The 25,629-nt window shown below is 32.8% G+C and overlaps 1 protein-coding gene and 1 pseudogene across 2 annotated transcripts; both read left to right on the forward strand.

Annotated features, from left to right (window-relative positions):
- Positions 1–2,627: 2,627 nt before the first annotated feature.
- Positions 2,628–10,200, forward strand: LOC114289384 (putative metal-nicotianamine transporter YSL6; annotated as a pseudogene). The gene is made up of 7 exons (XR_014328496.1): positions 2,628–3,124; positions 3,557–3,729; positions 6,666–6,761; positions 7,254–7,393; positions 8,064–8,251; positions 8,820–8,949; positions 9,116–10,200. The product of XR_014328496.1 is annotated as a putative metal-nicotianamine transporter YSL6 (transcript).
- A 12,452-nt stretch (positions 10,201–22,652) lies between these two features.
- On the forward strand, positions 22,653–24,296 carry LOC114289314 (transcription factor TCP20). Its single transcript, XM_028233043.2, has 3 exons — positions 22,653–23,664; positions 23,841–23,929; positions 24,054–24,296. The coding sequence occupies exons 1-2, from the start codon at positions 22,751–22,753 to the stop codon at positions 23,854–23,856; spliced, it is 930 nt and encodes a 309-aa protein (XP_028088844.2). The 5' UTR covers positions 22,653–22,750; the 3' UTR covers positions 23,857–23,929; positions 24,054–24,296.
- The last annotated feature ends 1,333 nt before the right edge of the window (positions 24,297–25,629 follow it).

The raw sequence follows: 25,629 nt of genomic DNA on the forward strand, positions 1-25,629 counted from the left end.
CAACAACAATGGGCTTAGAGAAAGAGATGAGTGTGATTGAGAAAAATGAACGATTGAGAAAGAAGGGAGATAAGTGAGAGAGAGGGAGAGAAAGAAAAAAAAGAGAGAAACAAGATGAGCGAGAGATAGACAAAGAGAGAGAGAGAGAGAGAGAAAGATAGCAAAAAGATATGAACAAAAGATATATATATATATATATATAGAAGAAAGATGAGCAAGAGAGATGGAGAGCGAAGAGAGATGAGAGAGCCAGAGAGATGAGTGATGAGTGAGAGAGATAGAGACACAGAGAAAGAGAGAGAGAGAAACAAGCTGAGCGAGAGATAGACAGAGAGAGAGATGGAGAGAGAGAGAGAAAGACAGCAAAAAGAGATTAACAAGAGATATAGAGAGAGACATAGAAAGAGAGAGAGAGAGAGAAAAAAAAAAAGATGAGCAAGAGAGATAGAGAGTGGAGAGAGATGAGAAAGCCAGAGAGAAGAGTGAGAGAGAGAGATGAGCGAGAGACAGAGAGAGAGAAAGGCCTATTTCATTTTTTTACTTTTTTCTCTTTCAATAAGTGATTAAGAGAAATGAGAGATGAGCGATTGAAAGAAGAGAGAGAGAGAGAGAGAGAGAGAGAGAGAGAGAGAAAAGAGATCGATAAATCGAGAGAGATCGATAAATTGAGAAGATGAGAAGGAGAGAGTGAGCAACGCGGGCACACTATGGGAAAGAAAGAGGAAAAGAGAGAGAGAGAGAGACACAGACAGGCAGACAAAGAGTGATGAGTGAGAGAGAGAAAGAGAAAGAGAAAGAGAAGAAAGATGAGTGAAAGAAAGAGAGAGAGAGATAAATAAAGAGAGACAGGGAGATAGGAAAATGAAAAAATATGTGAAACACTATAAAAATTTCAGTTTTTTGTGACGGCATTTTGCGATCGCTAATACTCCTAATGCCGTTTCATCAAAACAGTCTTACTTTTTCTTTTTTTTCTTTTTTTTGCAACGATACTTATTACCATTGCAAAAAACTCTCTTATTTGCGACTGCAGTTCATGCCGTCTCAAAAAACAGCTTTATTTGTGACAGCATAGGTTACTGTGGCAAAAAATGCGCATTATTTGCGACGACATTTGTTACCGTTGCAAAAAGTTGCTTTTTTGTGACAGAAAAGGGTGCCGTCACTAAAAACTCATTTAATGGCGACGACAAGTGGTGCTGTCACAAAAAATCACTTTTTTGCGACGGTAAGTGATGCCGTTGCAAATGCTTCCGTGTTATAAAGCCCATTTTCTTGTAGTGTATGGTAGATCAAGGTATAATATAACTTACCTTAATAATAGCCCTTACCATTTACCTTCCTCCAACCAACTCCCGGCTTACCTTTTAGTTATTGATTTACATACTTTTCCTTTGTTTTGTTTTGTTGAAGCTCAGTTAGTCACTTACCTATTTATAGGTAGTGAACGTGCATCAACCATCAATATGTGGCTCGCTAGGTTTGACCATTTGTCCAACAAGTGTCAACTCGCCTTTCTCCTACGTGACCCTCTAAATTGATGATTTATCAAAGCTATGTGGTCTAAGCAAGTGATTCACCAAAGCTATACCTTCTTCATGTGTGTGTGTGTGTTTTTTTTTCCCGATAACATATAATCCCTAATTATACACTTTATCACCTACAACATTAATTATTTAATTTTACTATTACTACCACTATAATAATAATAATAATTATTGGTTATGGAATTAATTAAATATTTAGGGTGTCACAGTTAAATTGAACGACAACACAATTGTGGCAGCAAATTCGTGCAATTATTGATAAGAATATTTAAAAAAAAAAAACCAGAAACCAATAAACCTATAAAAAAAATAAAAATAAATTGCAAGTTAAAATTAAAAAAAATTCTAATTTTTTTTCGCATTTTTTTTAACAAATTTTACACATACCTAATATAAATAGACATAAAAAATATAAAATTCGTGAAGAAAATTTCACTATGAGCGTGACGAACTGTCTTATTTGTGCGACTGAAGGACTGTCGGCGCGTTCAATGACGAGTGCAGTTCGCAGAAGGAAAGGGGAACTTTGGGTTGAGAGATGGTGTATGCCATATATTGTCTCAGGGGCACCATCCAAAAGCAAGGGCAAAAATGCCTTTTTGCCCTCTGAAGAGTCAGATAGAATTTTCCCGTCCAAGCAATGTAAAAGCAAAAACTTATTAACTTTTTATTTTATTTAGAATATGCCAAATTAGTCCTTAACTTCTTTTAATTTTTAAAATTTTCTTGTGTAATCATAATAATAATAACAACAATAATAATAATAATAATAAGTAATAAAAATTTTTAACATATTTATAATCGACATAAATTTTATTTATAGTGCAAACATGCCTATTTTGACATTTGAGTTAAAAGTTAATTTTTTGATTTTTTTTTTAAATGACATTGCCTCTATGTATATATATATTTTTTATACATTTTTCAAAAACAAACTAAAAAAATTTTAAAAATTAATTTTTAACCTCCTTTTTAAAACAAGCCTAATTCCATCAAAACGTGGTCGTTCAATCCCACTTGTCCAATGTACCTACTACTCACACGCACACTTCCCTATTAACCGCCTTTCAACGTCTTGTTCTCAATCACGCATAAAACCAAACAGTTGGTCACCCAAAAACCAAGGCAACCCAACAATCTTTGATTCCAAAACAAAAACAAGAAAGAAACGCCAATCTTTCTTTCTTTCTAAACTGAAAAAGAAAAAATGGGTATTGAAGAAGATAATGCAAGTGTGGAGATATCAGAGCATTTGCTTCTTGAATGTGAGGAGCTCAGCAGCAGCAGGGAAGCTGAGTTAGAAAGAATCCCAGAATGGAAAGATCAGATTACTATGAGAGGTTTGGTGGTGAGTGCTGTGTTGGGTACACTCTTCTGTATCATAACCCACAAGCTCAATCTGACGGTCGGAATCATCCCTTCCCTCAATGTCGCCGCAGGCTTGCTAGGGTTCTTCTTTGTCAAGTCATGGACTGGGCTTTTGTCCAAATTTGGGGTTTCGATTCAACCATTCACAAGACAAGAGAACACTGTCATACAGACCTGTGTGGTTGCTTGCTGTGGCCTTGCCTTCAGTGGTAATGTCTTTGCTCTTGCTCTTGCTCTTGCTCTTGTTTTGGGTTTCTATTATATGTTTGTTCTTCTAACTCACCCGTTTCGTTTTCTTGTTCCAATTTTTGTCTGGTTCTTTTGGTTTCATATACCACAATAATATCAAATTGTATCTTAATAGTTTGGTAATGATAATCAATTCAGGATAAACGAATCATTTCTGATTAGTTAATTGACACTACTTGGTATTCACAAAAATCTGTATGTGAGGATTTGAAACACAGCATTTACTGAGTTATCTCCCTCTAAGAGTCATGTGTTGGGTTTCTATCATTATCCTTTACTTGTAGGTTTTATGAGCATTATTTGCAGGATTTTTTTTTTTAGTACTTTAGCCATCTTTTTTGCTCATTATTTTTCTTGAGTTTGGTGTAATCATAAATTTTATTTTTTGACAGGTGGATTTGGTTCATATTTGATTGCAATGGATGATAGAACTTACAAACTGATTCGTGAGGATTACCCTGGCAATCGGGCTGAGGATGTAAAGAACCCTGGCTTGGGGTGGATGATTGGTTTTCTATTTGTTGTCAGTTTTCTTGGACTTTTTAGTCTTGTTCCACTTCGGAAGGTATGTATTGACATTCTTCAATTGTTATTACAAAATGAGAAAGGAAGAAAAAATGGTATACTAGTGATCTATGTTGGCTGTTTTTTATGTTAACAGAGGCTATAATCACCGTATTAGCTGTAACAGTCCGTAAAAGACAATACGTCTGCATTTTTTTCCTTAAAGCCGTTTTAATGTGTCACGACCCAAACCCGCCCCTATGGGTTTAGCATCATAACCGGCCAGTAATCCGTGATTACCGAAAGCCTGCTTATCAGTAATAATAGTAATACATAGTACAGGGACTGACGGAAGCCAAAACAGTAATAAAAGATGTCCAATGAGCTGTGACAGTCTGTATGCAAAAAAAAGACTTTTCATACATATTCACATTCAGAACCAAAACAGTATATACATACATATACAATCATCCAGGACAGGGACCTAATTCCTATTAGAACAGTACATGTACAATCAGTCTATACAAAAACAGAGACAGAAATGATGAATCTAAAACACTCCAAAAGCCCTAGCTTGAAGGACTTGGAACCTCTCAGTGAGGCACAGTGGTTAGCTTGATAAAAAGGGAGTTAAACCCAACGCTCCTAGCTTCGATCCGGTGCCTGGACACCTATATATATATATAAACAATGAGCTAAAGCCCAGTGAATAACATATGCGTAAAGAGGTTAAGAATGAATGTCCTTTCAGTATTTAAAACAGTCAGTTATAACAGTATATCAGTCATTCAGTCATAGCAGTCATTTGTGGTACATCCTATAGCAAAACAGTACAGTAGGTCTTAACAGACCGAATAGTCAATTGATGGCCATCGTATCAGTAAACAGTAGTGGTTCCAACATAGGAACTGACAGAGATCTCTATAACAGTAGCAATAACAGTAAATTGCTATGGATGCCACGAATACAGTTCGCAAATAGGACAAACATTGATTCAGTAAGAAATATCATTTCAGAAAGCAGTACAGTTGGTCATTCAGAATATATTCATGATTGAATATATCTTTACAACATTCTTACTCACAGAGTTCTAGGTTACAGATAGGCTAGTGAGCGTCCTCGGATGCCAACCCTACACAGTTACAGAATGAACACACACTAAGTTGCACGTTTGGGAAACAATAACTTAGTCCCTATCTTGACTCGGTGTGGTTCTATAGCATTATCCTCATTAAGATGCCTTAAACTAGGCCTAGAAATGCCTAGGATGGAATGAGGATGCAAAGATGCACTTTAAAACACTTTTCAAATTTTTGCTGAAATAGGGGTCCTGCTCGAGCATGGCTTTCTCCGCTCGAGCGGACATGCAGACAAAAGAGCTACGCTCGAGCGTGACTTTCCTCGCTTGAGCGGACTGCAAAAGTACTGGATGCAAGAAATTCACGCTCAACGGGCGCTCGACCCCCGCTCGAGTGTGAGACACAAGTCCTCGCTCGAGCGTGCATTCCCTCGCTCGAGCGGACTGTAAACACATGCAAAGTACTAGATACACGCATTTCACGCTCGAGCGTTACTTTCTTCGCTCGAGCGGACTGCATGAACTCAGAGTGTACGCTTGAGCGTGGAGTTCCCCGCTTGAGCGTGGATCCAAAATCTGGAATTTTCAGATTTGTCTCCAAGCATGAAACTCAACATTTAAAGCATCAAATTCGATCCTTTGGGCTAATTTTCTGGAAAACACTTTAAAACTCATAATATGACATGTTTCAAAGATCAATTTGCAAAATCAAAGTCCAAAAGTTGTTCAATTAAACACAATTTCAAATAAACTTCAAGAACATGATGTACATGCAACATGCAAGTGTTCAATTGAAATCAAAGCTTCCAATACATAATCAAATGAGTCAAAACTTCCAAAAACATGATGAATTCATGAACTATAGTCAAGATATGGACATGCATGTAGCAATTTCCATGCAAACAATCTCAAAATGCTAGAACATGTACATGCATGCATGAATTAAGCCTTAATTCAACATATTAGAACCAATTCTAGACTTAGATCACCAAAGACTCATTAACCATGCAAGGTACAACTATAATTCACAATCAAGAAGATGAATATCCTACCTTATGTCTTGAATTCAAGGTATACAAGCTCAATTTGCCAATTCACTTTCAATTCTTCCAATTCAAGCAAGAATTCCTAGTTGAAACCAATTTCTCTCACTCTTCCTCTCACACGGTTTAGGCTCAAGAAAAGGGCTGAAGAAATGTTGTGTCTAAGTGTGTAGTTCAAGCCTCAAGATGTTAATAAAAGTGGCCCACTAGATGGCATTTTGGTAATTAATGTAACTAATGTAATTCAACATTATTTAATCTAATTTAATCATTGCAAATCAATTTCAAATTAAATCTACCATAAAATCACATAAATTCTAATTAACACAAAATATCAATCAATTTCAGATTCGGCCGCCGATAAGGCCTTCAATTTATAGTTCAAACTTAAAACATGAACAGATCAATTAACAGTCAAACAGATAGAAATGTGTTTAAACTAATACACTCAATCAATCAGTTCAGAATGTCAGTCAAATCAGTTACTTAATCATGTTCAGTCACAGTTTAGCAGTAATTAGTGGTATTATCAGTAAACAGTGGTGAGGGTTGTCACATAATGCCCTGTAATTTGTATTTGTATCTGTGTTGTATTTGTATCGAGCCTCCAAAAACCCATTGCACAGTGGCTGCTGATTCATTATGTAACAGCCATTATTTAAAGCCCTAGACTCAGTTTTGGACTTAAATATTTTATATGTACTTTATTTTTAATGGAAACTGATTAACTTGCTGGGTTTTCCACTTATATTTTGATGTAATTACTTCGAATAATTATTTGGTATATTTCCGATCTTTTGGTATATTTCTACTTATCCTGTTATTTACAAAATGGTTGTCATTATTGTTCACACTTATCTGTTGTTTTGTTTTCAGGTTATGGTCATGGATTATAAGCTTACATACCCCAGTGGAACAGCCACAGCAATGTTTGATAAACAGCTTCCAAGCTTGCAGGGTAAGCAATGGATGATATATGAGGTGTTTCATGGTTTTGTGCATCTTTCTGTAATTTGTTGAGCTGCACGATGTTTGGGAATGCAATGTAATTTTTTTGAGGAAGAAAGAGAAAATAAATCAAGAAGAATGTATAAAGATTAAGATTGTGTTTTTTTGAAAAAATTTATTACTATGCTCATGTACAGCTTGAAAATTAGGTGTCTGCAATAATTTTCAGATATTAGTTTGGTCCTTTTGTTTTATCCCATTTAGTGCTACAATTACAACAACAACAACAACAACAAAAAATTACCTTGAATTGTGAGTATTTTGTTGGGGATGTCATGAAATTGATGATCATTGTAGCATCTTTTTTAAATTCATTGTTAATTGACTTAACTCAAGAATTATTTGAGCATTTTCCATATATTTCCCTTTTCTTTTCAAACCATTTTGTCATGGGACTGTTGCTTACTTTCCAATTAAATCTAATTTCTATGAATTTATTTATTTATTTTTTTAAACAGGAAACAAGTCAGATGTCTTGGGAAGTACTTGAGCTTAAGTTTATGCTGGAGCTGCTTTAAATGGTTCTTCAGTGGTATTGGAGATTCTTGTGGATTTGATAATTTTCCTACCCTTGGATTGACTCTATTCAAGAACACGTAAGGTTCTTTTGCTTTCATTTGTTTTTCTTTAATTGATGCCAACGGAGAAGAAGGCTCAGCTCTATTGAGTGCGGTATATGGAGGGAGTGAAATAGGAGATCTTTTGAGGGGGTGGATGCAGTGGTGTATCCAACTCATCAAATATCTAATTAAAGAATAAGCAGACTTAGCAAAAACGGATTAAAAAATTAGGTATGAGAATCTTGTGATCACCGTTCTTGCCTAGAGAATCTTGTGATGACTATAGCAGGTGTTTGGCCTGTTTGATAAAAAAAATTGTACTTCAGCTTAAGATAGCTAGCTTAAAAAATGCATCTGAAACCCAACTTTAAAAAAGTTAGCCTTTGGAGTTTATTTTGAGTTGTTAGGCTAAAAAAGGCAAATAAGATGAAAATCTAAAAAGTAGAACCAAACACCCTCGTTTTTATGTACAATTGTTTGAGCATGTGATTTCAAATTTTAAGCTAAATAAGCTGCAAATAAGTGGAAACAGACGGCCCTGTTAAGATTTATGTATTTTCTGCTGAGCTTATGAAGAACAAAAAAATAAAATTTGAGTGATGTGTGTTGCAAAGCTTTATAATATGCCACGTGCGTATGTATGTCTGTGTAGCATGCACACATAATCCCATTTACATGCTGCTGCTTCATAATCCCATAATTGCAGGTTTTATTCTGACTTTGGTCCAACTTATGTCGGATGTGGTCTTATCTGCCCTCACAGTCAACTGTTCAGTTCTTCTTGGTGCAATCATATCATGGGGCTTTCTCTGGCCCTACATATCCCAACTCGCAGGGCATTGGTATCCTGCGGATCTTGGTAGCAATGATTTCAAGGGTCTTTATGGGTGCAAGGTATGTTTACTCTTTTTTTTTTCCCTCTCCTTATAACATACACTGTGTCACTGCATTTATCTGAAGATCACAATCCTGAAGGCTTGGACAATTTACTTCTTTACACCTCAAGAATAATATGGACGGTTCAATGATGTTGCCCCTGGACCCTTGCTACCCTAAGTTTGAGTTCAATGACTTGAAACATGTAGACGTTTCCAGTTCTAGTGGTGGTGTGTTGCTAAGATCAATGGGTCACTGACAATATAACTGAATTTCTCAGAAATCATAGGAAATGTATGCCAATGAACTTGAACTTCATTTTCCCATTTGCTATTATTACTTCCATTTTTTGTGGTGTCAAACAAATCCCGTGATTGCTAGTATCTTGAAGTCTGCCTTTAGAAGTATCTTCTCTGAAGTAGAATCTTCTTGGTGGTCTTTCCAAGGGAGAGGACTTATAATAGGTCCTTTTCGGTTTTCTAAATTTCCTCAAAGATGGGAGATGCATAATTTTCTTTTGCTCTTTTCTCCTTTTCCATTCTAATGCTCTAACATGGTTTCTCCCAATCCACCATCACTCTGGCAGGTTTTCACAGCCATCTCCCTTATCCTTGGCGATGGCCTTTACAATTTGATTAAGATAATTACAATAACCATCAAGGAATTGTGCAACACCCCCAAACAGAAGAATCTTCCTGTTGTTAATGAAGTCTCAGGTGAGTAATACAAAAAACTACTGATAGCATTGTATTTTACTTTTCATGTTGCTCTGTGAATTTTTTTATCACCTGTTAACCGCTTAAGTGTGCAAAAATGTCTTTCTTACTTTGCCTATATATCCGAATATTGAGGAATTAATTGTTTCAAAACATGCTTCCTCAGATACTGAGAGTTCTAAAATAATAATGGAGCAGAGAAAACGAGACGAGATATTTCTGAAAGACAGGATACCATCCTGGCTTGCGGTTTCTGGATACTTGGTCTTGGCTGCAATATCTACTGCTACAATACCAAGCATCTTCCCACCCTTGAAATGGTATTTGGTCCTTTGCTCATACGTTCTTGTGCCTGCCCTTGCCTTCTGCAACTCCTACGGAACTGGGCTCACAGACTGGAGTTTGGCTTCCACTTATGGAAAGATTGGTCTTTTTGTGATTTCTTCGTTGGTCGGACGTGATGGTGGAGTCATAGCCTGTTTGGCAGCTTGTGGGGTTATGATGTCCATTGTCTCCACTGCAGCAGATCTCATGCAAGATTTCAAGACAGGCTATCTCACTCTATCGTCAGCCTAGTCTATGTTTGTGAGCCAGTTAATTGGAACAGCCATGGGTTGTGTCCTCGCCCCGCTCACATTTTGGTTGTTTTGGACTGCTTTCGATGTTGGGTCACCTGATGGTCCGTACAAGGCACCATATGCTGTTATATTTAGGGAAATGGCCATTCTGGGAATTGAGGGCTTCTCTGAGCTTCCCAAGCATTGCTTAGCCTTATGTTGTGGATTCTTTGTGGCTGCTCTCGTTATAAACCTTCTGAGAGATGTGAGTCCGACAAAGGTTTCACAATTTATTCCCATTCCAATGGCAATGGCGGTACCATTTTATATTGGAGCTTATTTTGCAATTGATATGTTTGTTGGGACAGTGATATTGTATGTCTGGGTGCAATTGAACAGGAAAGGTGCAGAAGATTATGCAGGGGCAGTCGCTTCGGGTTTGATATGCGGTGATGGGATTTGGACTATACCATCAGCAATCCTTTCCATTTTCAGGATTAATCCACCCATCTGTATGTACTTTAGGCCTTCTGTGAGCAGGTACGCCATGTATGGCACTGTAATCCATGTATGGCACTGTAATTCTTTCTTCTTTTGAACTCATAAATGATTTGTAGGGACATGTAAATATCTCTGTTGTTGTATTATGTATATCCATTTGATTGATATCCCAAGTATGCATTTCAATCTTTCAGATGACTCCCTCTCTCACTCTCTCTCTCGATTGGGACCACGTAGTTTTCTTTCCAAATTCAGTGTAACAACAGCCTTAAATTTTACACAAGATACGTTGTCCTGGACTATGATAAATGCCAGCTAAACATTATTATGGCTAAAGTTGAAAGCTAGATTCTCCCAATCATTAGAGTATAAAAATAACAATGTGCAAATGTTGCTTTTGTAAAAGCTTGTGTGAGAGGGTTTGCTAGGGGTAGTTCTTTGAATGCTTTTATCATAAGACATCATTAAACACAATAATGTTCTCCGTTACTCTTTTTTGGTTAGTGAAAGCAAATTTATGTTGATTTTGTTAGTTCATCTGCTGTGAGTTGATTTGCCATCAGTGATAAGTAGGTCCCATAAAAATGTTTGGGAGCTTCACAAAAGAGGGCCTCCACGACCCGCATTGATGCATTGACCATTGATGTGCTTGATTTTTTTATTTTATTTTATTTTATTTTTATTTGACAGTAACATGAATGGTCCAGATCATTTTGAGAGTTATGGGGTTGTGTTTGGTGGGGCTTCTATCATTACTGATTTGGATTCCCCATTCCTTTGCAAGTATTCTTTAGTGTCTTGTAAATCTTTGATGTTAATTTTGTTTCTTTATACAAGAAGTCTGATGTTTGACTACTCGAATTGTTTCATGTTGATTTAAGATATGGATGAAAAAAAAAAAAAAAAATTCAAAATTTCAAATAATTTAATCAATTGGGCTAGTTCACTTGTGTTGTTCAGAGGTCAATCATTGTCAAAGACATAATTGATTAGGTAGTATTTGATTCACTAAAATAAAATAGAATAGAAACAAATGTCCATTTCTTAGCTCATTTATAGAATTGCTACTCATTTTGGTGAATGATGATCCTATTTGTAATATAATTTTTGTCATTATTTTGGTGAACCAAAATGAGGACTGATCATTCTATTCCACTCAATTTCTTCTATATTATGAGACTTTTTCTTGTATTAATATTGTATTTGTTCGGGAATTTTTAAAATGGATTTTCAAAATTTATTGTTTAGTTTTTGGGTGTTTTTAAAACCTTCCTTATTTTTCTTTAGAAAGTTTGAAATGAGTTTGGGGACTTTGTCCTACATCAGAAAAAGAGGAAAACATGGAACACTTAATAAAGTGTTACATAGAATATTCCTTTGAATATGGAATTGTGGGATGGATGTTGGTATGTATGCACTCACACTGCAAGGATGATGCTTTACACCATACGCACACGCGCGCGTGATGTGGACAGTGGGTTGTGTGACGTTTGATGGCACACTTTGTTGGCGATGAGTCAACCAACCGATCGAACGGTTATGTGTTCGATCTGGAGCGGTTTGATCATAGCCATTAATCAAAGATGCGTACAATCGTACGGATGAGATATGTGTGGCGTTTGATGCCGCACTTTGTTGGCGATGAGTCAACCAACCAATCGAACGGTTATGTGTTCGATCTGGAGCGGTTTGATCATAGTCGTTAATCAGAGATGCGCGCGATCGTACGGATGAGATGGCACCCGATCGTGATCAGGTATGATTAATCAAGACATCTATTCGGTGTAAGAATGATCTGCACTAGAGATTGTCGATCCAATGGTCAGATCTGAATTGATGCAATCAAGGGATATGACTATTTGATCAGATGCATCAAGGCCTATAAATAGGCTGCGAAATCAACCATTTCAATCCATTCAAAAAAATTAGAAAGCATTCCTGCAATTTTCTCTCTCTCTCTCTCTCTCTTGATTTAAAGTTTTCGATCAAGAGTTTCTTAAAAAAGTTTCTGCTTTTCTTATTGGTAATCAAATTTTGCAGACTTGATTATCAATGTCTTAGTTTTCTTGATTATATTAAGAGTATTATGATCTACTGTCATCATTGTAGAGGCTTCATTGTATTCTGGAGGCGAATTTACTGTAACCTTCTGCACATCTTTTGGTAGGTGCAAATATTATTTTTAAGAAAGCGACTAAATAACGTGACTTGAAGCACCAAATTTCTATTCTGCATATATAAGATCATCGCCAAGTTTTGAAGACCCGAAAATTACCAACTGAAAAATTCAAGACGAATTGTTCCAACAGTAATTGTTGGTATTGATCAGCTTGTAAGTATGTGTTGTTAAACTTTCTTGCGTAATTGATTATTAATTGATTTATAAATAATTTTTTACTAATTGACTACACAAATTAAGGCTTGGTTTAGCGATAACTTTTCTTTGGCTTTTTTAAGATAAAGTGGTTGTTAAAAAAATAATGCATTTGATAAATGTTTAAAAATATACTTTTTTGTTGTGTGAAAATTGAGTATGTCCTTAGCTCTTGTTTTTAATGAAACTTTTTTAGCCAAAAACAAATAAATTTTTTGAACTTAATTAGTCAAAAATAACTAAACAATTTAACCCAATTTTTTTTTTTTAAATAATTGAGAATTTACTAAAAATAGAGCTGCAAAAACAACCAAAAATTTGATTCTACATAGATTGCATATCAAGCACATGGGTCAGATTGTGACCACTCAATTGGAGCGTCCAATAATTTCACATAGAATCTATCACATCCGAAAAATTTCACTCAATTTTATAAATCTAAACCAATTCTTATTTAGTTGTCTAATATTACAAAGGATGCTCATAATACCATGATTTCATTTTGTTGGTTTCATTAAAACCAAAATTATATAGAGAGAAAAAATAATAAAATTGTTATCTCTTTTGCCTAGTATAATATATAATAAAAATAAATAATGTTATAATAATTATCTAGTTTTATTATATTATCTTATCATATGATGCGTCAACCTAATCGTTAATATTGTTAAAGTGTATATATATATATTTAATATTTAGATGGGTTAGGATGCAAAGAAAAGAAGAAAGTAATAGAAGAAACGAGAGTAATTAAGGGAAATCCACAAGACATGAAATTTAGAAAAAGTAAACAAGAGATAATATAATTAGAATTAAAAGATAGCTCATGAGATGAGAGAGATGTGACTTGAGGATAATATGGTGAGGTCCCATCTTATAGGAACTACTTTCTGGACTTTATTTGGAGCTTATAGAGTTATTGGTTCCTAATGGTGTTTGTGAATTGGGAAGTACTCCTTTTCTAGTTTGAAATATATATGATTTTTGATTTCATAATCAAACATGTAACTTAGTTGGAGAGCGCGCGGCAGAATAGATTGAGCCAACCACCTGCTAATAAGAAGATGAGAATATTGCAGTGGTTTGCTCGAGGACACTCCGATGATCAAGTCAGTAATTTAATCTCTCAAAGATATCACACAAATACTCAATGCACAAATAAAAACACACCGTAAATCCATAGAATACCTCACTTTTATAATCAGTAATGCTCTAGTTCCTTAAAAGTCTGACTTCATAGGACTTAAGCACAATGCTTATCTCAGACCTTTAGCTAGATAAGGATAAACTCCTCAAGAGTCTTATTCTTATCCAAACTAAGTGTCTTCTTTTATCTAGGACTCTTATCCTCTATTCAAATATCTCAGATTTTGGTAATGCCACAACGAACCTCGGCAACGCCGCAATCACCTCGGCAAACATGACCTGCCTACGTGGCATCTCGGCCGACATCTCGAAGGCACCTTGACCATGTGGCATCATTTCTAAAATATTTCCCCACAATAGATATTAGGGTAAATAATAGGTGAAAATGTTTTGGGGCTTGAACTTACGTGTTGAACTTGACTAAGCCTCAGAGATATGGTGTTTTTTCACTGCACTAATTACTTTCGACAATGCTACGTAGCTTAAATTTTGTGACTCAAAAGTGGCTCAAATGGCCAAAACGACGTCGTTTTGAGTACAGAACAACATTCAAATGGCCAAAACGTCGTTTTGGCCATTTGAGCCACAAAATTTGAGTTACGAGACATTTTCCAATTACTTTTGCTCAATAATTTAAATTCGAAGTCGGTTTGAAACTAATTGAAATGATTTTACTATAATTGATCAGCCTAGCACCAACAACACTAGTCAATTAGTGAAAACCATCTGAATCAATTTTAAGCTACTTGAATAGCAATTCTCTTTCAGTTTTCACAATTTTTTTTAGAAGTCCATGTAAGTCCATTCATCTGAACAAAAACTAACGAAAAATTATGGACTATAACTTCTTGTATATGATTGTATGCATGTAGGCTCCATGAGCATATATATATATATCTTGTATAAGTTATTAGCTCTCTCCCAACAAATTTTTTTTTTTATTTTTTAAAAAAACAAATTTACCAAGGCATTCCCTTGTCAATAAAATAAAACTATACCTTTTTCCTTTTTTGTCAAATTTTAAAAAATGGCTAATTTATCAACAAATTTTTTATTATTATTTAAATTGGCTAGTTTGTGCAAAGTGTTCATAGTTTAATCTATCTATCTATACTATATATATAATCAAATGTAGTGGTTTTGTCAAAAATCTGTAAATATTTATACCTAAATTCTCATAATTTTAAAATTCTCTCTTTCCTACGTAGCAACCCTCTTTGATTGTCTTTCGTGTTTTCTATTTTTCTCCATTTTCTATTTGTTTGATTAATTAAAATGAAAATTAATTTCATGACTTATGGATAAAGATTTAAATTTCAAAATTCCTCCATATAGATAAACATATAAAAACTGATAAATAATTTATAAAAATTAATTTCATGGTATACAGATAAAGATAAAAATTAAATAATTAATTTCATAACTTATAGATAATTTAAAATTTCTTCCCATAAATAAGCATATAAAAATTGATAAATAATTTACAAAAATTAATTTCATGGCCTACTGATAAAAATAAAGGTTAAAAAATTGATTTAAAAAAAATTACTCATGTTTTTTGCCCTTCATTTTGTACTTTAATTAATTTCATTATAAATAAACATATAAAAAAATCATAAATAAATTATGGAAATTTATTTCATGACATTTAGATAAAGATAAGAATTTTAAAAATTATATGAAAAATAATAATTTCATGACTTATAGATAAATAAACATATAAGAATTGATAAATAATTTATAAAAATTAATTCCGTGGTCTACAGATAAAGATAAAGATTAACTAATTGATTTACCAAAAAAAAATTAAAATAATAAAATTTAAATAAATATATGATTTGTTAATCTATATCTATCAAAAACATATCTATCTAAATCTTTACTTTGGTTTACTTATATTTTTTTTCTCCTTTTATCACATATTATCTTTTTTTTATTTTTAATTTTTTATCTTGTAAAATACTCTTATCTATAACTTCTTATCTCCTCTACTTAACCTACTCCTCATAATTTTTATTATTTGTTATTATCTACGAAGTGATAAAGATATATATAAAAAAACAATGGTTGACTATGAATAAGAAGAGTATTAATAATTAAATAATGAAAGCTGTATGGGAGAAGGCAATACAAAAATCTCACAAAATTATTTTCCGTCACTATATTTATCCAAGGTAATAATTTGATATTCTTTCTTTTAATTTTTAAAAATAGTTTACATTAGATCATTGCTATGTGTTTTTTCTTTTTCTTTCTTTTTATTTTTTTATAAGATTGTCATTTGTTATAGTATTTTTTCAATCCCATCTCTAAATTTTCTCTTTGAAATTTCTATTTTTTTAATAATAAAGTTTAGAACTAATTTCTTATAAAATTTGTTTTCTTGGTGCTTATTTTATTGAAAGATTGAGACAAGTAAAACTTTCATATGATATATGAAATTAATGAATATAATACAAAGATGGTAGATAAATACTACATATCTGTCGATATCTCTCTTTTATTATTAGTCGATTTATTAGATTATATTATCAATTTAGAGCCCATATGATTTAATTCAATGTCCATGACTTTAGTTATATTCGACCATTTTGTTGTTAAGTAACCTATATAATTTTTTTTTTTGGTATATAATGATTAAAGCTATCATTTGTTATATTTCTTCAAATACAATTCAAATAATTTGTCATCATTTTTTTTATAAATAAAATGGATTAAACTATTTTCTTATATAATTTTTATAATCTTACGAAATTCTTATCTTGATTTTTTTTTTAAAATGTTGTAGAAACTATGCAAGTATTATTCAAGTTATGGAGAATGATTACTTACAAATTATAATTAAAAGCTGAGATTTATTTATAATTTGGTCCCACAATAATAAAATAAATCATTGATTTAAAATATGTAAATTTATGATAACTTATAAAATTTATTTCTTTTAATGCTTTGTTTTTATTTTTGTTTTTGTTTTTGTTTTTGTTTTGCATGACACTATAGTCTGATACAAATTATTTATGTTATCAAGTGATTGTAATACTATTATCCCAACAATCTTTATAATTAAATTTTTTTTATGTATATCAAATTTTTATTGTGAAATTTTATAGATTAATTATTGTTAACATCAACCAAGATGGCCTAAGATCATGGCTTGGTGCTATTAAAATATAATTCAAGATTAGAATAATTTATATATCACACAAAATATATATAATTTATTTTTTCGTACATCGCACAAGTTACCGCTAATATATAAAGAATGCATTATATACTCTCTGGTAATCATGAGAATGTTACTCTTACTCCATTTATATTATATTTACATTACTTATAGTCTGAGCAATAATGTTAACCATAAAGAAAATATTCATCATTAATTAGTAGTGGTAAAATAATAAAATGCATTCTGTAACCCTCCAATGAGTTGATTCCTCTAGAGGGATACTCAATTGGCTGCCCCCATGAATCATCATGCTAACAGTATGTGCTATCTAGTGCAGTTTATGAGACTGTTTATAACTTTTTCTTTTTTTATTATAGAAATATATATTATAATGTTCGGTATAATTTCTACTTATAATTTATAATGTAGAAATATTTTAAATAATTTTTTAAAAGAATATTATTGAAAAATTGGGAAATTTGTATTTTTAACTCATATTTTTTGATTATTAAATTTGAACTTGCAATAAACTGTAGCAAATAAACCCTGTAAACACTTGCTTTGAAGGTTTAATCACATAATAGTACTTCACTATTTTTATATTTTAAAATTCTTACCCTATCATAAGATTAAGAATATATTAAAAAATAGTGAGAAGAAATTCCACTATCTTCCCCAAATTCCATTTTTCTTATGGGTTATGATTCTTATGAAAGCCCAACTATGATAGGACATATACATCAACCTTTTTAACTGTATCTGTAAAATGTGAAAATTCTTTAGCAAAAATTTGCATGCATCGAGTTTTGCAGACATGTGCCCATAGGTTTTTGGGAAAGTAATAGCACTAGTTGGGTTTGTTGAAGCTTAATTAATATATTCCATTACATGCTCAACTCTTGTCATTCAAATGGGCTAAATAAAACTTTTGAAAAAGATGGAAGTTGGAAAATAAAGTGATTAAGACATGCATAGATTCAAGCTTATCTCTTATATATGGAAACTATATATGTACATATACACATCTTATAAATATAAGTTGTAACCCATGTAAAAGCAAAGTTCTTTTTTCCCATTCAAGCCTTTGAATTCATGTGATATTGGAATGATATTTCATCAGCTAGTTTTCAAAGAGGGGGCCTCCTCTTGTCTCCAAGATGGGAAGCATATGTGACAAGCAACGCAATCACCAATTCACACATAGCACTCTCACCATTATTACCACCACCCAACAATGATCCATACTTTTATAAAAATATTGTGTGGTGTTCTTCGTTAATATGTTAAAGTCATACGATTACGTAGACTTTTTTTATTGAGTAATAAATTTATTTAATTTTTTTTTTCTCTATTAAAGTAACATTATTTGAATTTAAAAAAAATCAAATTAAAATTATATGAATTTTGGTAAGATTAAAATACGAATTTCTTTAACAGACGCTAAAAATAATAATATGAGAATAATGAGAATTTCTTAAAGTTTGGGGGCTATGGCCCTATCCACCTCGTGTTTACTGTATAAAGCATTAAAGTATAGATCTAGCATGATCATGTGAAAGTTGAAACTATTGAGGAGTGTTGCCCCCAACAAAAATATTAGCAACTCACAAAAATTATTCAAAAAAATACATTTATGGACCGTAATCATTCTAAATTGTCCACATTTTGCCAACTTTAAATCAATACTATTCACCTCATTTTTAGGATAAAATTCATAGCACAATTTCATAATACATAATGTTTTTCTTACTCCGAAACATTGATATATTTATATTTGAAAAATACTTATGACTCTTTAAATTTTACGCCTAAATTTAATTTCAATCACATGAATTATTTACATATCAATTATTGATTTATTTAGAAACTAAAATTCAACAAACTAAAATTCATTCTCCTATCACATCAATATAAACAATTTTAAAAATCTCTAACATCACTTCTTCGTGTCTTCTACCCATCAAAAGCAAAGGTTAAATTAAAAAAAGACAGAGAGGGGGAAAAAAGTCACAGTCTCACTCTTTTTGTGATTGATACAAATGCCCTCTAAAGATGGTTGGCAATCAAGTTGGGAAGAATGATAAAAGAATAGGAAGAAAGTGTGTCAGAATTCCCACTAGGGTGACCTGAAATGCATGGATGTTTCCATGCAATGAAAGTGATCAAATTTGAAGAGATTACTTGCTACTAATCTTCTTCACTGTTAGCTACTTTTTCCACACTCCAGAATATGTGTTTTAGTTTAATATATATGAAAAAATATAGTACATATCTCTCATGTGCTAGTGTTATATACACCTTATAATTAAAGAAGAAAATAATAAATTTTATATTTTTCGAATCATAATTTAAAAAAAATCATAATGAAAATATGAAACATAACCAAACATCTTAAAATAATGTCATAATTAAACAAGAAAATTAATCATAACTAAAAAAAATGACGTTATTAACTATACATATGATAAGAAGTGTGTATCGTAAAATTCTCCACATATATATATATATATATATCTTAAAAGCATGAAAATTACATGTATCTTTGTTTTGAAAACCTTTCACTGATAGTATACGACTTTTGTTCAGTAAAATTTCATCCTATATATATAGATTGTGGTTCTTTCAGTAGTTGAAAGGGGAGACAATAATCATGCCAACTTGCTCACTTTTGAATTTTGACAATAAAAAAAGCAATCTTGGAATATTATTTTTCCCATCTATTTCATTCATGACTATAGCCTTATGAAAATATGACATAGAGATTCAAATTAACTTACTTTTAAAATAAATAAACAAAACTATGTAACATGATATTTGTAAGGATTTTATTAGCGTGTGTCTGAAGATACCTGTGAAGAAATTTAAAAAAAATTATACATTTTGCATGAAATTTGTCCTAAAGGTATATATTAACAAGACCCTATTTATAAATAAGGGTAATTTTAATTTTATCCCTTAAACTATCACAATTCTCTCCCAATGAGCTAAATATCATGAAATTGGACAATCAATTAAAATCCATTAGTAAATATGCACAAAACCCAATAATAACATTCACTACATGAAAAAAAAGAAAAAAAAAAGTCACAATTAGAGATTCAAATAACCAATCTACATGCTTTTTTTCAACAAATAATCAAATTCACTATATTAAGGGGAAAAATGGAGGCCCTTCAATTATATGTATAGTACAAATCATAGACGTGTTCACATGCACCTACCTAAACCATTATTATTCTCTTATTGTGCACCTACAATATATGTTCTCTCTCTCTCTCTGTCTCTCTCTCTCTCTCTCTCTATATATATATATATATATAAATAATATATAATATAAAGCATTAATTAATGAAGAAGAAATAGCTTTCAACGCGGAATTGAAAATGGGGGGTTACCTGTTAAAGAAATTGGGCATCTTTGTCATCGGAGTAATTCAAGGAAGGAATTGCCTGTCATTTTCTTAGACCTTTTATTCATTCATTCATATCCACTCAATTAACTTTGTCACCAATTTTAGTCTATATTTGTATTGATGACAACCATACCCTTTGCTATTGTTTTCTTCTATAGTAAAAATAAATAAATAATTTATATATGGAATTCCCAAAATTTGTTTATTATGTTAATTTGATTTTTGTAAATTTAGTTTATTAATAACATTAGTTAAATCAAGTGAGTTAAAATAAGTGAATTAGTTCAGTTAAGCACTCTTATAAACTCTTATTCAAGAGATTAGGGGCCAATCTTTACCGACGTCAAAGATTAATTATTTCTTTCTTATTATGAAGCTTATATGTAGTAGTTTATTTCTTTCCAAGTCTAACCTTTTTCTTATGGTGGTTGTTGGGGCCTAGTGACTATTAATTTTCAGCTATTCATTGTTGGACTTTAATTGTTCAGTTTAATATAATTTTTTCTCATATTTATACTCAATCTCTTATTGATTGACAAAAAAAGAATAAGATTATATTCACTAAGAAATTGGAAGAAAAGCAAAGGAAAAAAAATGATACATTCAAACAAGAATGGATCAAATTAATTGTATATCAAATTCTCAATTACCTTGAAGAGAGTAAATGAACCATTTTGTCCCTTGATTTCAATCTAATTTCTTAATAAGTTTTATTAGTTGATACATTATAAAAACTTCAATAGTAATATTATTGTAATTAGAACTACAAAGACTATAGGGATTATCAAAAAAATTCAAAACAAAAAGAAGCGCTTCAAGAGTTGCAAATGATCTTCAATTTTATTATTTTTTTCTTTTTTAAGAATTGAAGAGAGCTTGAGTAGAAATATGCATCAATGCAAAATTATCTGTTCACTTCCTTCTAACTATAAAGTGTTTGCTAACATATTCTACTAATTTTTTATATTTATTTTATTTTTGTTGCTAATGTGCCAACCAGTGATTGAAGGTTACATAAAGAAAAACCGATGCATTACCTGCATGGAAAATGGGATTCCGGACATGGCCCATGAACTATCAAAAACTCTTTTGTATCATCCAGGCCCCTCAAAGGGCCCACAAAGTATCTCCATACAGAAAAAAAACATTTTGAAACCACACCATCTCTTCTCTACACGTTGGTTTGGTCCATCACTTCTGGTTGCTGATATTCCATTTCTATATACCTTCTTTAATCTTTATTTATTTATTTAATATATCTTAAGGATGGGACTAGAGTGGGTTAGAAGCTAACCCCACTACCTACCCCCCATTCATTGCCCGCCAGGTGTCCCCAGATTAAGCTTCCATCTGGACACTTGAGTTGAGTCCCTTACAAGAGATGGCATCAATATACATTTGTTGTTGTTCTTGTTGTTGTTGTTGCAATAATATCATGAAAGCAGGGCAGAGAAAGAAATAATAAGGGAGATGGAAAATCCCCATGGAAGAAGAAGAATGTGGGAATTGAGAATTTAATGGAGCTATTATGGGTTGCCTGATATGGTGAATTTTGGAGTTAAAAATGAGCCTGTCCTGGTCAAAAATCACCACAATGAAAAAGAGGTTGATTTAGACTATAGGTAGAAATAGAAATAGACCACACCACAGAGTGACCAATAGATACATAAATCAAATGTAGATATAAAACACAAAATAATAAATGAATTGATAAATTTTTTGAGAAATGGGTTTTAGGAATAAATTTTGTAAAATTTATTTATGTTTTTTTTTTTTTTTGTTATCTAATTTTTGTATTTTTAGTATGGGTATAAGAAAAATTGATGAAACCAAATTAACTCTTCAAAGACGAATCAAAATTTTAATTTGCCATCTATTTTCAAATATTTTTATAAAAATTAGGAAAAGATACATTTATAGAATAACTTGAACCAATTTTTTTTCATTTTTTCCTATGTGAAATTCTACAAGTTTTTACAAAAAAAATTAAAGTGAAAGTGAATCATTTCCTTACACTAAACTGACAAAATCAAATAGTAATATTTGATCAATTTTGACTCCTTAACCAACAAAATCTAAAAATTCAATCGGTGTCAAACTTTTCCACAACCTGATTGACCAGATTCATTTACAACTTAATTTTTTTATCCTATTTTGTAACAAATTAAGGTATTTATAATAGACGGGTGTGTAGTATATACAAGTTATGACATTCATAGAAGTAACCACAAATGTATAACTAAAGAACTCTCAGAATATATAATTATAATAATATCATAATAAATTATAACTAATATCATAACATATAACTATATCATAACTAACACCTTAATAAATCATAATTAAATACACAGAAGTCATAACCAGAAATATACAGCCAAAAAATTTCCCCAATAATAGAAATGAAATACTTATGGGAGAGAGAGACCAATAAACCTAGAGTTAAATCTGACTAAGGAGTGCCACATTCCTTGCCTAAAACAGTGAAAACCATGAAAGTAAAACTTTTTTATTAATTTCTTTTCTGTGTTCAAATTTTGTTATATTGTGAGGTCACCTTCTTCAATTAAAGAGGACAAGCCCCTTTTTATAGTATATAATTTTTAAAAAATTATTTTTGTGCAGAGACAGAGACAACCCTGTTCATGGATCCCAAGGGCTCAACAAAGCAGCCACAAGGACAGGAGGGCCTCCCAAACACAAACCCATACTACACAAACATGGGTGAGAACAAGCCAGCTGAAATCAAAGATTTCCAGATTGTGATTGCAGAGAAGGAAGAAGACTCAGCCAACAAGAAACAGCTAGCAGCTTTAGCCCCAAAAAGAAGCTCCAACAAAGACCGCCACACAAAAGTCGAAGGCAGAGGAAGGAGGATTCGTATGCCAGCTCTTTGTGCCGCCAGAATCTTCCAGCTCACCCGAGAATTGGGTCACAAATCGGACGGCGAAACCATTCAGTGGCTCTTACAGCAAGCCGAGCCGTCGATTATGGCCGCTACGGGGACCGGAACTATGCCGGCGTCGGCTCTGGCGGCGGCTGGAGGCTCTGTTTCGCAACAGGGGAGCTCGATTTCGGCTGGGTTGCAACAAAAGATTGATGAATTGGGTGGTAGGGCCACTTGGCAGACGATGATTGGTGGGAATTTGGGGAGGACCCATGTGGCCACCGCTGGGATATGGCCTCCTCCTCCTCCTCCTGCTGTTGTCAGTGGTTTTGGGTTTCAGTCTTCACCATCATCCACTGGCCCATCAATAGCTAATTTGGGAAGTGAAAGTTCGAATTATCTTCATAAAATTGGGTTTCCTGGGTTTGACTTGCCAAATAACAACATGGGTCCTATGAGTTTCACCTCAATTTTGGGTGGTTCTAGTCAGCATCTACCTGGGTTGGAGCTTGGGCTCTCACAGGATGGGCATATTGGGGTTTTGAACCATCAAGCTTTGAGCCAGATTTACCAGCAAATGGGTCATGCTAGAATGCAACAGCAACAGCAACAGCAACAACAACATCAGCATCAGCATCATCAGCAGCAATCTTCCAAGGATGATTCTCAAGGGTCAGGACAGTAGATTTGCAGATATGATTATATAGATAAATATATATATATATATATATATTCAACTTGGGACGAACATGGAAACGAAGTAAACAGTTTTGAGAAGATGGGTTTTTGTGTTTTTTGTTTTTTTTTGTTTTTGATTGATGGTTTCTGTATTTGTATAATTGCAAAAGTGAAAGAAAGACATAGCTGAGAGAATTCAATAGGAACTGGATTTGGTTTGCTCCATCTTTCTGGTCTCCACAGCTTCATCCAACTACAGGTGCTCTTTGGTTTTCTGTTTCTTGACACATACATATATATATGCAATTTTTTTTGTGTAAATCATAGAGGTTTTGCATATTATTGCTTCCATTATAGTGTTGTTTGTGATCTGGAATGTGCAGGTGGAACTGTGAAGGGCCAAACAGCTTGGTGGGTTTGGGCTTAACTTCTTGTTTATTTTTCAAAGGTGTGTTAATGATAGTGTAAGGTACCCTTCAATTATTTTGTTCTGTTTAGGTCTGGATGGAGTGCTGAGCAACTTGTTTGTGAAAATATATAGAGTTTCATAGTCATATTAATGCAATTTTCTCTTAGTTTTAGAGAGGATTTTTGGCAATATAAGATATTATCGTCTTTTGCACAAAGTGAAATATCTTGGGGTTAATATATTACTATTGTTGCATTTATCACTTGGAACCCTTTATCACTTGGAACCCATTTTAGCCACTGTCTTTTTCCCCTTCCATGGATTTCAATCTTAAAACTCCACTTCTCTTTTCGGACTGTCAAAGTCCTGTCTTTGTTTCTCTTTAAGACTGGAAGTTGATCTTGAAGATCTTGACAAGTGGTTCGTATGTGATCAATTACTTGAATAAAAGCAGCATCTGGAATTTTATGCCACTCATAATTAAAGTTCTAACCTTTCCTCTTAGAATTCTCAGGAATAGAGACAGCCAGTTGTATTGTTTTGTTTTTCTTTTGCCTTTTTTATTTTCTTTCTATTTTGAGACAACATAGTGCTTCATATTTGTGGAGAGAAGTATCACAAGTTTTTATAATTGCTTATTTGAAATTACAAAGAGCTGGCTTGATGAATAAGATCCTTTTAGCTGACTTTTAGAAGTCTTGTTGAGTTGGATTCCAGCTCAATCCAACACAACTTAAAACAGAATTCATCTGCAATCATATTATCTAGAGCTTATGTGGAACTAGAAAAAATAGTGTTCTATGAACAAATTCCTTTGCAATCGTATTATCTAGAACTCATGTGGTAATGACTTTATAGGCATTGCTTGCACAACACCAACATTTAACCCGTTTTCATTGATATTTCTAATCTGTTGTTCCCAGTAGGGCCTAAGGTTTTTTGAAACCTTAGGCTAAACATCAGAATTAGGAGTTATCTCATGAAGCTTTTAAAAAATTAGAGCCTTTAGAAATAAGAATTTTTAGATTTTCATGATAGACCTTAGGCAATGGGCTAAGTGGGCCTAATGGTTGAGCCACCTCTTGTTCCTCTAGTTGGAGTTGTACTCTCTTCCTTCATCTTTCTCAACGATCTCCTTCAGCTCCTACTTGTACTCTGCATTTTCTAGTTCGCACTATCCATTATGGTGGTCTCTTCGTTGAAGAATTGCAGAAAGGTTGTTATGGTGCATTCGGTTAGACACACAGCTAGATATCTTTTGGGTCACCCACCTTGTGTCTTTTGGTGTCCAAAGATCTATGCTTTGATGGCCAAGCTAGTATAATTTGCCAATGAAATGTAATTTACATATAACACTAACAAGAAAACTGAATAGTTTTGTGCTTGAACATCTTCTTGAAGTTAATCAAGAAACTTTGGAGTCTCTTATTCATTGCTAGTTTTTGACACCGTTAATGATAGAAATTATACCTCTAGATGTTATAACATAATCATTGTGGTTGTCTAACTTGGAGTTGATTTATGCGCCGTGTTGAAAGTTATCAAACTGA

The sequence above is a fragment of the Camellia sinensis genome, chromosome 4 (assembly GCF_055761805.1).
Source record: "Camellia sinensis isolate YWXY chromosome 4, ASM5576180v1, whole genome shotgun sequence".
Classification (NCBI taxonomy): Eukaryota; Viridiplantae; Streptophyta; class Magnoliopsida; order Ericales; family Theaceae; genus Camellia; species Camellia sinensis.